Source organism: Canis lupus, chromosome 1 (genome assembly GCF_003254725.2).
Source record: "Canis lupus dingo isolate Sandy chromosome 1, ASM325472v2, whole genome shotgun sequence".
In the NCBI taxonomy this organism is placed as follows: Eukaryota; Metazoa; Chordata; class Mammalia; order Carnivora; family Canidae; genus Canis; species Canis lupus.
In genome coordinates, this window is record NC_064243.1 from 31,410,240 (window position 1) to 31,423,036 (window position 12,797).

Below are 12,797 nucleotides of genomic sequence, written 5' to 3' on the forward strand. Positions count from 1 at the left end.
GGCCATGTGATCACTACCCACCAGCAGCTGAAGGTCAGGCAGAGGAGCTGGGGGTTTGCTCTCTCACTAGTTCTGGGCAGTCATGTCCTCTCTCTCTTCTTTCCCTCCTTCTCTTTCTGTCACACACACACACACACACACACACACACACCTCAAAATCTTCAAAGTGTTCATTATATGCACATTCTACTCAGAGGCCAAAAAATGTAACCAACAACAAAAACAAAGCCATGATCTTTGTTAGGTATTATTGACACATAGAAGTAACAAAAGTGAGCATTCGGGAAGAGAAGTAACTTTAATATACATAAATTATAGTTATTTAATTTAAGAAAACACAAATAATGCTGGTGTTTCTGGAAAGTAGACTTGACACCTCTAGAAAGAGTTACGTGAACTTGATAATGCATAGAAATTCCTTGTTCCTTCAGGTCCCATGAGTTATTGTTATAATTAATAAGGCCGAATTCTAACACAAAGGACCATAATAAAACATTCTTTGAATATTAAAATAATCCTCCCAGAGCCTATATTACGCTTTGCAAATTTTAGGCAAGGTATTGTATTGAAACTCTGCCCAAGACACACACAGTAGTGAGTAATGTGTTGCTCTGAAAGCTTTTTGGATTAAAAAAAAATCATGAACTTTGGGTATTAGAATATTTGATTTACCAGATTTTGGCTCCTCTCCTGCCTGTTTCTCTTGCTAAACATTCAGACTGAGACTTTACTATGATTATCTAATCTTACTCCATTCTTGGAAGTTTAGCTTCTATAAATAGTAGGAAAGGAGACCCTCCTGGATTGTTATGGTGAGTATTTGGCTCTGAATTAAATGAATGTTCAAATCTCTAAGATTTCCAGTAATGTTGAATTTGGCTAGATCATCTGTGGTTATAATATTTTGAGCTTTAAAAATACATGGAAAAAATAAATAAAAATATTTGGGTTCTCCAATAGTGATATGCTTTTTTCCTGATTAGCATTTGTCATTACCTTCACAGTCTTCTTTAAACAAATCTTATGCAGTTTACAATTCTTGTAGCATATGGTTGCTGCCTACAAGCACTTTGTATTCCTTGGCAGACGGCCACATGTGACACTGAAGAATGATTTTCTGGATAAATAGTAAAGAATCTTGCTTTTATCCATTTCTCTACTTGAATTCAACTTTTAAGGTAGGGCTGGGTTAGACCTTTTTTTCCTTTTCTCCCTCCTCTCCCTTCTTTGTCCTCCTGCACTCCCTTGTTTCCTGTTTTTTTTTTTTTTTTTTTGTTCCAGTCTCCCTCTCCCCTAAGTCGAGTAATTTATGCTGTCAGCGATATTAGAAGTTCTTGTCCAGCAATGGTAATGTAATACTCATGTGGACCACTCCAGGTGTCTCTAGCTTTTGCCTTCTTCTGAATCCTCATCTATTTTTCAAGACATTTCGAGAAGGGACCCATTTGTTCTTTGTTCTTTGCAGAGAATTCTGCAAAGTAGATAACCTGTTGGTTTGGCCACCTCATCATGCATATTGAGACCCTGCGTGGACTTCTGTTTTGGAACAATAATAGCTTCTACTTAGCAATAATTGAGACGAGGGCCGGGTATAATATCCTGCAAAGTCCAGGGTGGGGAGTGGTTACAAAAAAGGTGCAGGTGCTTTGAGAATATAGATGAAAGCTGTGACAGCAAGAATGGTGGGAAACTCTCTCTCCAGAGCAATAGAAGACAGTGAGGGAACTGGGGACTTGGCAGGGCCAGGTGAACATTCTTTCTCAAGACTCCCATGCACAGGAGGCAGGGAGCAAGAGCATAACCTCATCTCAATTGGAGGACCCTCAATCCTTCTACGCTCTTGCTTGTTTTCCCACTTCTAGTGGGAAGGCTACTCCTTGCAGGTAGCCATGAGTGCCTGCTTCCCCACATGGAGCTGCAAGGCAATGCTGAGTTGTGTCTGAGAGGCAGTTGGAAGAAGTGAGCTGTCTACAGCTGTGACTGTTCCCCTTTTCTGTTTACGACTTCTTGTGGCATCTTTGTGTCTATATGTGTTTTGCACACTCACAGTCTAACCCAACTGCTGTTCAGTCATTTGATCCATTGGTTGGGTTTATTGATCTCCCAATATCCGGTTACTTGTTTTTGCCCAACATTACATGGCCTAAAGACCTGAATCCTGAACCTACTTCTGATTCATAGAGCATTAGCCTACCCTCATCCCAAGCAAGTAAGAGATACTTTTTTGATTATCATCTAAATATTTTGCACAAGAGAACTCCAAAAAAGGATGAAATGTATGTGTTTTATATATATATATGTGTATATATATATATACACACACATATTTGTATACATATATACTAAAAATATACAGATGCACATATAGGTATATAAACTCATATATGTATATATTCACACACATATGTATATATTCACACATATACATATATATGTACATTCACATATATGCATATATTATGTATATAATGTTTAAATGGAACCTGGACATCCATTACTTACTACAGAACTTATTAAAACTGTATAGGGAAATAAATGAAACATTGCATTTTCTATATTTATATATTATAGTGGGAGTCCTGAAACACCAAATCTTACTGCTGATTAAGAAATTGAAATAAATACCATCTCAATGGAAAATTAGTAGGAATTTCCTATCTGTGTGTTTTGTTGCCATTTGGGAAAATTATACTGTCAATCCGTTACACAGAAAAGCTCCAAATCAGTTATAAATTGAGAACAAATAGCACAGGCTGAATGTGCTCTGCATAACATTTAAAAATGTCTTGATTCTAATTAAGTCTCTTCCCTTAGACATCTCTAGCCCTTAGCGCCTCTTCAGAAGACAGTCTTATGATGAAAATGTAAAGTCAGGGAGAATAGCTTCCGAAGGCACCATGAGGCTTAGTCTACTCCTTCCAGGTTGGTGTCGGCCACTGGGGGCTGTCCAGGCCCCACTGAGGGCCCTCCTGGTAGCCCCTCTGCTGCTTCTTCCAGTGGTGGTGGCGGCCCACTGGGCCCACATGCAAGCACCTCAGGTGGAATTGGCTCACCTGCTGTGGGTGGTGGAGCAGGACCACTTTCCTCCATCACTGGTAGGGAAGCCTCAGCTGGGGACTGTGGGGTCTGACTGGAAGCTTTTGCCTCTGGCTTCTGGGGCTGCTGATCAGCTTGGGCTGCTGCAAAGAGACCCCAGTCTTGGGCCTCTGCTCCCCACCCCACGGGGGGATTACTGGGCTTGGGAGGCACTTCTGCCTCATTGCCAATTCTGGCTTCAGCCTGAGGAGTTAGGGGAGGCAGGGAACTCTCTGAATGACATAAAGGGCCCAGAGAGGATTGTTCTGGCTCCTTGGGGGCCGAGTCACCACCCTCTTGAGGACTGCCACATTCTGGTTGGATTTCTTTGGACTGGTTAAGGGTCGACTCTGGATGATGAATGGCCATGAAGACTGTGGCCAGATTTTTCACAGCATTGTGAACACTACTGACTTCCTCGGCATCAACCCCTGCCCCCCCAGACACAGCAGACTCGGGCTCTTCGTCGGAGGTGTGCTGACTTTGGTCATCCCTTTCAGGCATTTTTGCGTCTCTAATTTTTTTGTAGAGTTCATTTCTCTCTTCTTGTAAAGCTCGACAGAGGTTCTCCAGCCTCCCAATTTTCATCACGAAGCACTCATATTCTTTAGCTCTCAGCGCTTTCTGTGATTTGAAAACAACAGAAAGCCAAAAAGGCATAAAACAACAAAGCAACATTGCCAGGATGCTCTCTGGAGACGAGCAAAACCATTTGTCCAGGAATCTGTCTACCAGACTCTGGGCCTTGACCACAGACTGGTGGCTGAACAGACAGACTCCTGGCCAGGGGCATCGAATCTGTTTCTCCATTGTCAGGTAGACTCTGGTAGAATTTTAATCACTGTATCCTTTTCTTTGGGTAAGAAAGATGGCCAAGCTTCCCCCCTGCCACAGTCCAAGTCTCCCAGATCTTTAAGTACATGCATTTTCTGCTTCCAAGACTTAGGAGTCTTCCAATGGCACAATGAGTGAGATGGAGCAAGACCTGGCTGTCAGCAGAGCTTCATCTAGTCTATAGATAAACTGCTGTATGCTAATCCAGCAACTGTTTGATTTATGTTGCTGAATAATAAGCTCATCTCTTTGGAATTGGTTGCAATTTGGGATGAATTGTTAGAACAGTAATTATAATGACAGAAACTCCCCCCACACTAATTCATGATGCTGCTCAAACTGTTCAATTCTCCTCCATTTCCGTAAAAATGTTGGTGTGTTTCTGCATGAAATTGTTCCTCATCATCTCACTCCTCGCCCCCACCTTTGTGCTACTCTGTACCCTTCAAGACTTTTTTTTTTTTCTGTTGATATGGAGAGGCCTTCACCTCTAAACTCTGCCTCGCAGATAATGGCCATGTTTCTTTGGCTTTGTAGTCTCAACAGCTACAGAACCTGACATAATATCAGTCATTAAATGCCTGTTGGAGGAGTTAAAAAAATCCATCCCCATATCTGTCTATAAAGTAGTACATACCCTGGGTGTTCAGGCTGGTGTCTTCTCTCAATATGTTCAAATCAACTCACTAATATATTCTGCACCTGCCATGTGCCAGGCATGGAGGAAATTCAAAGACAAGCAAGACACTTGTCCTGCCTTTAAGAAATGTAGTCGAGCAGGCATGGTGCTGATTTGAGGATGGCTTTGGACTCAGTAAGTAGGCTGTGACTTAGGGTCACAAAGCTCTTTGGGAGTCTGGTCCCAATTCTATTTTGCTCTAAATATTTTTATTACAATTTCATATGTCACATCTCCGGGAAAAAGATCAGCTCTTTTTCAAAGATAATAATTTGTGTTGTTAGGTCATCATTATTTTCTAAGTATGGATATTTGGACCAGGCAGGGGGAAATCAGCTCTGGGGAAGCCCTCCTTACCTCTTCTATCATGTCTAGCAGAGCTTTGTTACAGTTTTCGAACCGAGCTTTCCACGTGGCTGTGTCCTTCTCCAGCTTCTTCATTTTCTTAGTTGTCTACAGAAATTAGAGTATTTTAATGTTAATCCTGAAGACTTACTATATCGAAAAAAGCTATAAGTTCCATATGCAACACCAAGAAAAGTCCTCCTGTTACTAGCTGCCGAAGCAAGCAGGTTTGATGTCAAGGAATGAAGATTGAGTGGGGAGAGTCATATTTATTTCTGAATCATCTAGGTCAGTGGTAAACAAGACTTACTTGTACCAGAGCCAATTCATGAAGAAGGAAACTACTTAGGTCCACACTGTTTCGTCAATTGCATTTTCTTTAAAGTAGCTTTATTCAGTCACAAGAATGAACTTGCAATAATGATTTTTTACTTTATTAAATAGAAGACTAAGTGAGAAAGCTGGTCAGGCTTTTTAGCCATTAAAATATTGATACTATCTTGACACATCTGAGAAGTAGTTACACAAAGGCAGCTTTCTATTTTCTTAGGCTTTACATTTTTTAAAAAAGTTCTTATTTAAATACTAGTAAGTTATCATGCAGTATAATGTTAGCTTAGGTATATAATATAGTGATTTCAGTACTTCCACATATCACCCAGTGCTCATGACAAGTGCCCTCCTTCATCCCCACCACCTATTGTACCCATCCCCCCACCCATCTCCCCTCTGGTGACAATCGGTTTGTTGTCTTTAGTTAAGAGTCTATTTCTTTCTTTCTTTCTTTCTTTCTTTCTTTCTTTCTTTCTTTCTTTCTTTCTTTCTTTTTCTTTCTTTCTTTCTTTCTTCTTTCTTTCTTTCTTCTCTTTCTTTCTTCTTTCTTTCCTTCTTTCTTTCAAGATTTTATTTATGTCTTCATGTGACACCCAGAGAGAGGCAGAGACACAGGCAGAGGGAGAAGCAGGCTCCATGAAGGGAGTCAGATGTGGGTGGGACTCGATCCCAGGACTCCAGGATCACACCCTGAGCCAAAGGCAGACACTCAACCGCTGAGCCACCCAGGCGTCCCAACAGTCTATTTCTTGGTTTGCCTTTCTCTCTCTCTCTCTTTTTTCCTTTGCTCATTTGTTTTGTTTCTTCAATTCCACATATGAGTGAAATCATATGGTGTTTGTCTTTCTCCGACTTATTTCACTTAGCATAAAACTCTCTAGCTCTATCCATGTGTTGCAAATGGCAAGATTTCATTTTTTGTGGCTGAGTAATATTCTATTGCATATCTAAATATACCATATCTTCTATATTCACTCATCAGTCTATGGACACTTGGGCTGTTTCGTAATTTGGCTATTGTAGATAATGTTGCTATAAACATCAGGGTGCATATATCCCTTTGACTTAGTGTTTTTCTGTTCTTTGGGCAAATACCTAATATCGCAATTGCTAGGTCATAGGGTGGTTCTATTTTTAACTTTTCAGGAACCTCCACACTGTCTTTCAGAGTGGCTGCACCAGTTTGGCTTCCCACCAACAGTGCATGAAGGTTTCCCTTCCTCCGCATCCTTGTGAATGTCTGTTGTTTCCTGAGTTGCTAATTTAATTTTTTTTAATTTTTTACTTTCAAAAATAACATGATTCTCTTTTTATATTTTGCTGGCATTTTTTTTTATTGGAGTTCAATTTGCCAACATATAGCATAACACCTAGTGATCATCCCATCAAGTGCCCCCCTCAGTGCCCGTCACCCAGTCACCCCCACCCCCCACCCACCTCCCTTTCCACCACCCCTTGTTCGTTTCCCAGAGTTAGGAGTTTCTCATGTTCTGTCTCCCTTTCTGATATTTCCCACTCATTTTTTTCCTGAGTTGTTAATTTTAGCCATTCTTACAGGCATAAGGTGATATCTCCTTGTAGTTTTGATTTATATTTCCTTGATGATGAGTGATATTGAGCATGTTTTCATGTGTCTCTTGGCCATCTGGATGTCTTCTTTGGAAAATGTCTATTCATGTCTTCTGCCCATTTTTTTTTTTTATTTGGATTGTTCGTTTCTTGGGTGTTGAGTTTTAAAAGTTCTTTATATATTTTGGATACTAACCCTTTATTAGACATGTCATTTGCAAATATCTTCTCTCATTCCACAGGTTGTCTTTTCATTTTGTTGATTGTTTCCTTCACTGTGCAGAAGTTTTTTTATTTTGATATAATCCCAATAGTTTATTTTTTATTTTATTTTTCTTGCCTTAGGAAACATATTTAAGAAGTTGCTATAGCTAATGTCAAAAAAATTCTAGGATTGTTACGGTTTGAGGTCTCACATTTAGTCTTTAATTCATTTTCAATTTATTTTTATTCATTTATTTTTTTAGATTTTATTTATTTATTCATGAGAGAAAGAGAGAGAGAGAGAGAGAGAGGAAAAGGTATAGGCAGAGGGAGAAACAGGCTCTCTGTGAGAAGCCTGATGTGGGACTCCATCCCGGGCCCTGGGATCACACCCTGAGCCAAAGGCAGAGGCTCAGCCACTGAACCACCCAGGAGGCCCTTGCATTTATTTTTGTGTTTGGTATAAGAAAGTGGTTCAGTTTCATTCTTTTGCATGTTGCTGTCCAGTTTTCCCAACACCATTTGTTAAAGAGATATTCTTTTTTCCATTGGATATTCTTCCCTGTTTTGTCAAAGATTAATTTACAATATATTTGTGTGTTTATTTCTCAGTTCTCTATTCTGTTCTATTGATCTCTGTGCCTATTTTTGTTTTGATCATACTGTTTTGATCACTACAGCTTTGTAATATAACTTTAAGTCAGGAATTGTGATGCCTCCAGCTTTGTGTTTTGTGTTGTTTTTTTCAAGATTGCTTGGGGTCTTTTGTAGTTTCACACATATTTAGGACTGCTCTAGGTCTGTGAAAAATGCTGTTATTTTGATAAGGATTGCATTAAAGGTATAGATTGCTTTGGGTAGTGTAGAGATTTTAACAATATTTGTTCTTCTGATCCATGAGTATGGAATGTCTTTCCGTTTCTTTGTGTCATCTTCAATTTATTCCATCAGTATTTTATAGTTCAGATTTTTCATCTCTCTGGTTAGGTTTATTCCTAGGTATCTTACTGTTTTTGGTGCTCATAAATGGAATTGTTTTCTTAATTTCTCTTTCTGCTGCTTCATTATTGGTGTATAGAAATGCAACAGATTTCTGTATGTTGTTTTGTATTCTGTGACTTTACTGAACTCTCTTATCTCTTCTAGCAGTTTTTTGGTGGAGTCTTCGGGTTTTCTATATATAGTATCATATCATCTGCAAATAGTGAAAGTTTTACTTCTTCCTTGCTGATCTGAATCCATTTTTTTCCTTTTTGTTGTCTGAGTGCTGTGGTTAGGACTTCTAGTACTATATTGAATGAAAGTGGTGAGAGTGGCCATCCCTGTCTTGTTCCTGACTGTAAAGGAAAAGCTCTCAGTTTCTCCTCATTTAGGAAAACACTAGCTGTGGGTTTTTCATATATGGCCTTTATTATGTTGAGGTATGTTCCTTTATTAATGCTTTTTCTGCATCTATTGAAATGATCATATATGTTTCTTATCCTTTCTTTTATTAATGCAATGATGTATCACATTGATTGATTTGCAAATATTGAACTGCTCTTACAATACAGGGATAAATCCCACTTGATTATGTGAATGATTCTTTTAATGTATTGTTGGATTTGGCTTCTAGTATTTTATTGAAAATTTGTGCATCTATGTTCATCAGGGATATTGGCCTGTGCTTCTCTTTTTTAGAGATGTCTTTATCTGGTTTTGGTATCAGGATAATGCTGGCTTGGTTGAATGTATTTGGAGGTTTTCCTTCCTTTTCTTTTTTTTCAAATAGTTTGAGAAGAATGGGTATTAACTCTTCTTTAAATGTTTGGTAGAATTCACCTGTCAATCCATCTGGTCCAGACTTTTGTTTGTTGGGATTTTCTTGGTTACTGATTCAGTTTCTTTGCTGGTTATCAGTCTGTTTAAGTTTTCTGTTTCTTCCTATTTCAGTTTTGGTAATCTATATGTTTCTAGGAATTTATCAATTTATTTTAGATTGTCCAATTTTTTGGCATATAGTTTTTCATAATGTTCTCTTATAATTGTTTGCATTTCTGTGCTGCTGGTTGTTATTTCTCTTTCATCTTTGATTTTTAAAATTTATTTATTTATTTTCTCTTCTTTTTGGTAGGTCTGGCTAGAAGTTTGCCAATTTTATTATTATTTTCAAAGAACCAGCTTCTAGTTTAACTGTTCTATTGTTTTTTTAGTTTCCATATAATTTATTTCTGCTCTAATCTTCATTCTTCTTCTTCTTCTTCTTCTTCTTCTTCTTCTTCTTCTTCTTCTTCTTCTTCTTCTTCTTCTTCTTCTTCAGAAAAGCAGACTGCCACATGTAGCACCTCATTTGGATGGGTCTTGAGTCTTAGAAGCTTGATTACCCTACCTTCTCCTACAAATGGACCTTGAGAGCTTGTTTGAAGTTCTTGGAGGGGAATGTAGTTACTTGTATATCCCTGACTAAAGAGCAGTCTTCCTCTATCGAAACACCCACCTAGCTAGCCAGATCAACGGAATCAATCCTGGTGGTCAATGGAGTGGTGGATGTTGCAGCCAGGTGGCCCTCACATCCTCTCCTCTAATATTTATTATTTCCTTCTTTTGCAGGTGTTAGGCTTCATTTGTTCTTTATCTACCTCCTTTAGGTGTAAGATGAGGTTGTTTTTTTGATATTTTTCTTGTTTCTTGAGGTAGGCCTGTACTGCTATATACTTTCCTGTTTGGACCACTTTTGTTGCATCCCAAAGGTTTTGGGCTGTTGTGTTTTCATTTTCATTTGTTTCCATATATTTTTAAATTTCTGCATTGATTTCCTGGCTGACCCATTCATTTTTTAGTAGCATGTTGTTTAACCTCCATGTACTTGTGTTTTTTTCCAGATTTTTTTCTTGTGATTGACTTCATAGCATTGTGGTCAGAAAAGATGCATGGTATGACTTCAATCTTTTTGTATTTGTTGTGGCCTATTTTATAATCTATGATCTATTCTGGAGAATGTTCCATGTGCACTTGTAAAGAGTATGTATTCTGCTATTTTAGGATGGAATGTTCTGAATATCTGTTAAGTCCATCTGGTCCAATGTGTCATTCAAAGCCACTATTTTCTTGTATGTTTTCTGTTTAGATGACCTGTTCATTGATATGTTAAAGTCCCTTACTATTATTGTATTATTATCAATTAGTTCCCTTACGTTTGTTATTGTTTTATATATGTGGGTGCTCCTATGTTAGGTGCATAAATATTTACAATTGTTAAAGCTTCTTGTTGGATCATTCCCCTTTATTATTATATAGTGCCTTTCTTTTTTTCTTGTTACAGGCTTTGTTTTAAAGTTTACTTGGGGGCAGCCCCTGTGGCTCAGAGGTTAAGCGCTGCCTTCAGCCCAGGGCGTGATCCTGGAGTCCCAGGATTGAGTCCCATGTCAGGCTCCCTGCATGGGGCCTGCTTCTCCCTCTGCCTGTGTCTCTGCCTTTCTCTCTCTGTATCTCTCATGAATAAATAAATAAAGTCTTTAAAAAAAAATAAAGTTTACTTGGTTTACTTGGTCTGATACAAGTATTGCTACTCTGGCTTTCTTTTGATATCCATTTGCATGATAAATATTCCTTTATCCCCCCACTTTCAATCTGCAGGTGCTTTAGATCTAAAATGCGTCTCTTGCAGGCAGTATATAGGTGGGTCTTTTTTTTTTTAATCCATTCTGACTCCTACGTCTTTTGATTGGAGCATTTAGTCCATTTATATTCAAAGTATCATTGATAGATATGTATTTATTGCCATTTTATTACTTGTTTTGTGGTTGTTTCTGGAGATTTTCCCTGATCCTTTCTTGTCTTTCTCTCTTTCATGTTTTACTGATTTTCTTTAGTGATTTACTTGGATTTCTTTCTCTTTGTTCTTTGTTTGCATGTTTATTAGTGGTTTTGATATGTGGTTACCATTGGGTTTGTATATAACCTCTTCTGCAAATAGTAGTCTAAATTAAAATTATCGTGATTCAGGGTTGAACTCATTCTTTTCTCCTCTCCTCCTTTTAAGTATATGTTATTATATTTTATACCTTTTTAATGAGAATTCTTTGACTGATTTTTACAGAATTATTCACTTTAACTGCTTTTGTGCTTCCTGCCTTTATACTGTCACCTTAGGTCTCACCTCAAAGAGTCTCCTTTAATATTTCTTACAGGGCTGATTTAGTGGTCACATACTCCTTTAGTTTTTGCTTGTCTTGGAAACTCTTTATCTCTCCTTCTATTCTGAATGATAGCCTTCCTGGATTGAGTATTCTTAGGTGCAGATTTTTTCCCATTCAGCACTTTGAATGTATCATGCCACTCCCTTCTGGCTTGCCAACTTTCTGTTGAGAACTCCCCAGCTAGCCTTATGGCTTTTCCTTTGTAAGTTAAGGACTTTGACTATCTTGCTGCTGTTAAGATTTTTTTCTCTATCACTATATTTTGCAAATATAATTACAGTATGTCTTGGTGTTGGCCTGCTTTTGTTGATTTTGATGGGAGTTCTTTGTGTCTTTTGTTTTAATTTTTAAATTTTAAAATTTTTTACTAATTTTTTTTTCTTTTTCTTTGTGTCTTTCGAATCTGGATATCTGTTTCCTTCCCCAGGTAAGAGAAGAAGTTTTCAGCTATTATTTCCTCAGATAAATTTTCTGTCCCCTTTATCTTCTTCTTATTCTTTTGGGACTCCTAGAATATAAATGTTATTACATTTGATGGAGTCACTGAGTTTCCTACGTCTATTCTCATGTTGCAAAATTCTTCTTTCTCTCTTTTGTTCAGCCTCTTTACTTTCCATTACTTTGTCTTCCAGGTCACTAATTTGTTCCTCTGCCTCTTCTATCCTGTTCATTGCATCAAGCCTGTTTCCAATCTTGTTTATTGCATTCTTCATCTCTGATTGATTCTTTTTAAACTATTTATCTCTGTAGTAAGGGCTCACTGTTGTTTTCTATTTGTTTCTCAAGGCCAGTGAGTAGTCTTATGACTGTTGCTTTAAGTTTTCCATCAGACATGTTACTTATAGTTGTTTTGCTTTGGTCTTGGGCTGTGGTCTCATCTTAGTCTTTCACTTTGGATCAATTTCTCCATCTTAACACTTTGTTTAAGTCTCTGTATTCTCTGTGTTAGAAAGGCAACTTCTGTCTCCTGCTCCTGAAAGTAATGGCTTAATGAAGAAGAGGTCATGTCGTGCCCAGAATCTGGTGCTTCAGGGAAGGTCTCTGGTGTATGCCATGGCAGCCAGCATCCATGCTATGCTGCTTTCTGCAGGTGGCTTTGTGTTTATGCTGGAGGGACAGAGGAGAGAAATGGTGCTGGCCAGCTCCTTTCTTCCTGGAGATGTGTTTCCATGAATGATGCCTCCAACGGACATGCTATGAGAAGACTCAATAATGTCCCCATTGTGTGCTGCCCCAGGTGCTCTTCAGATGACTGCTTCCACATTGTCTACCCTGGGTTTCTTGCCTGCTTCTCTCCAGCCAAGCCTGCTGACCTTTAAATCAGGCTTTAAGACATGCTGGTTCTAACAGCTTACAAAATTCAGCCCCTCTCATTTTCTAAGCCAATGGCTTTGGAGAAATGTTCTCCTTGTGCATTCCCCTGTGTGCTCCTCTCTCTCTCTCTCCTCCATGACCACAGCTCCCTCCCCTCCATAGCAGCTGTGATCTGTTTCTCCCCGGAATCACAGCTCTGCACTTCCCACCTTCTTTGATATGGCCTCTTCTCTCCCTTTAGTTGTGGAGTTTATTCTACCAGTCTA

The 12,797-nt window shown here is 38.6% G+C and overlaps 1 protein-coding gene across 1 annotated transcript in view; it reads right to left on the bottom strand.

Annotated features, from left to right (window-relative positions):
- Positions 1–215: 215 nt before the first annotated feature.
- The window catches only part of TXLNB (taxilin beta), a 51,682-nt gene continuing 39,100 nt past the window's right edge, over positions 216–12,797 (bottom strand). The window contains exons 9-10 of the mRNA XM_025422423.3: positions 4,946–5,041; positions 216–3,699 (exon numbers count right to left, since the gene is read on the bottom strand). Coding sequence (XP_025278208.1) covers positions 2,905–3,699; positions 4,946–5,041 — 891 coding nt within the window. The 3' untranslated portion in view covers positions 216–2,904. The remainder of the gene's footprint in view (positions 3,700–4,945; positions 5,042–12,797) is intronic.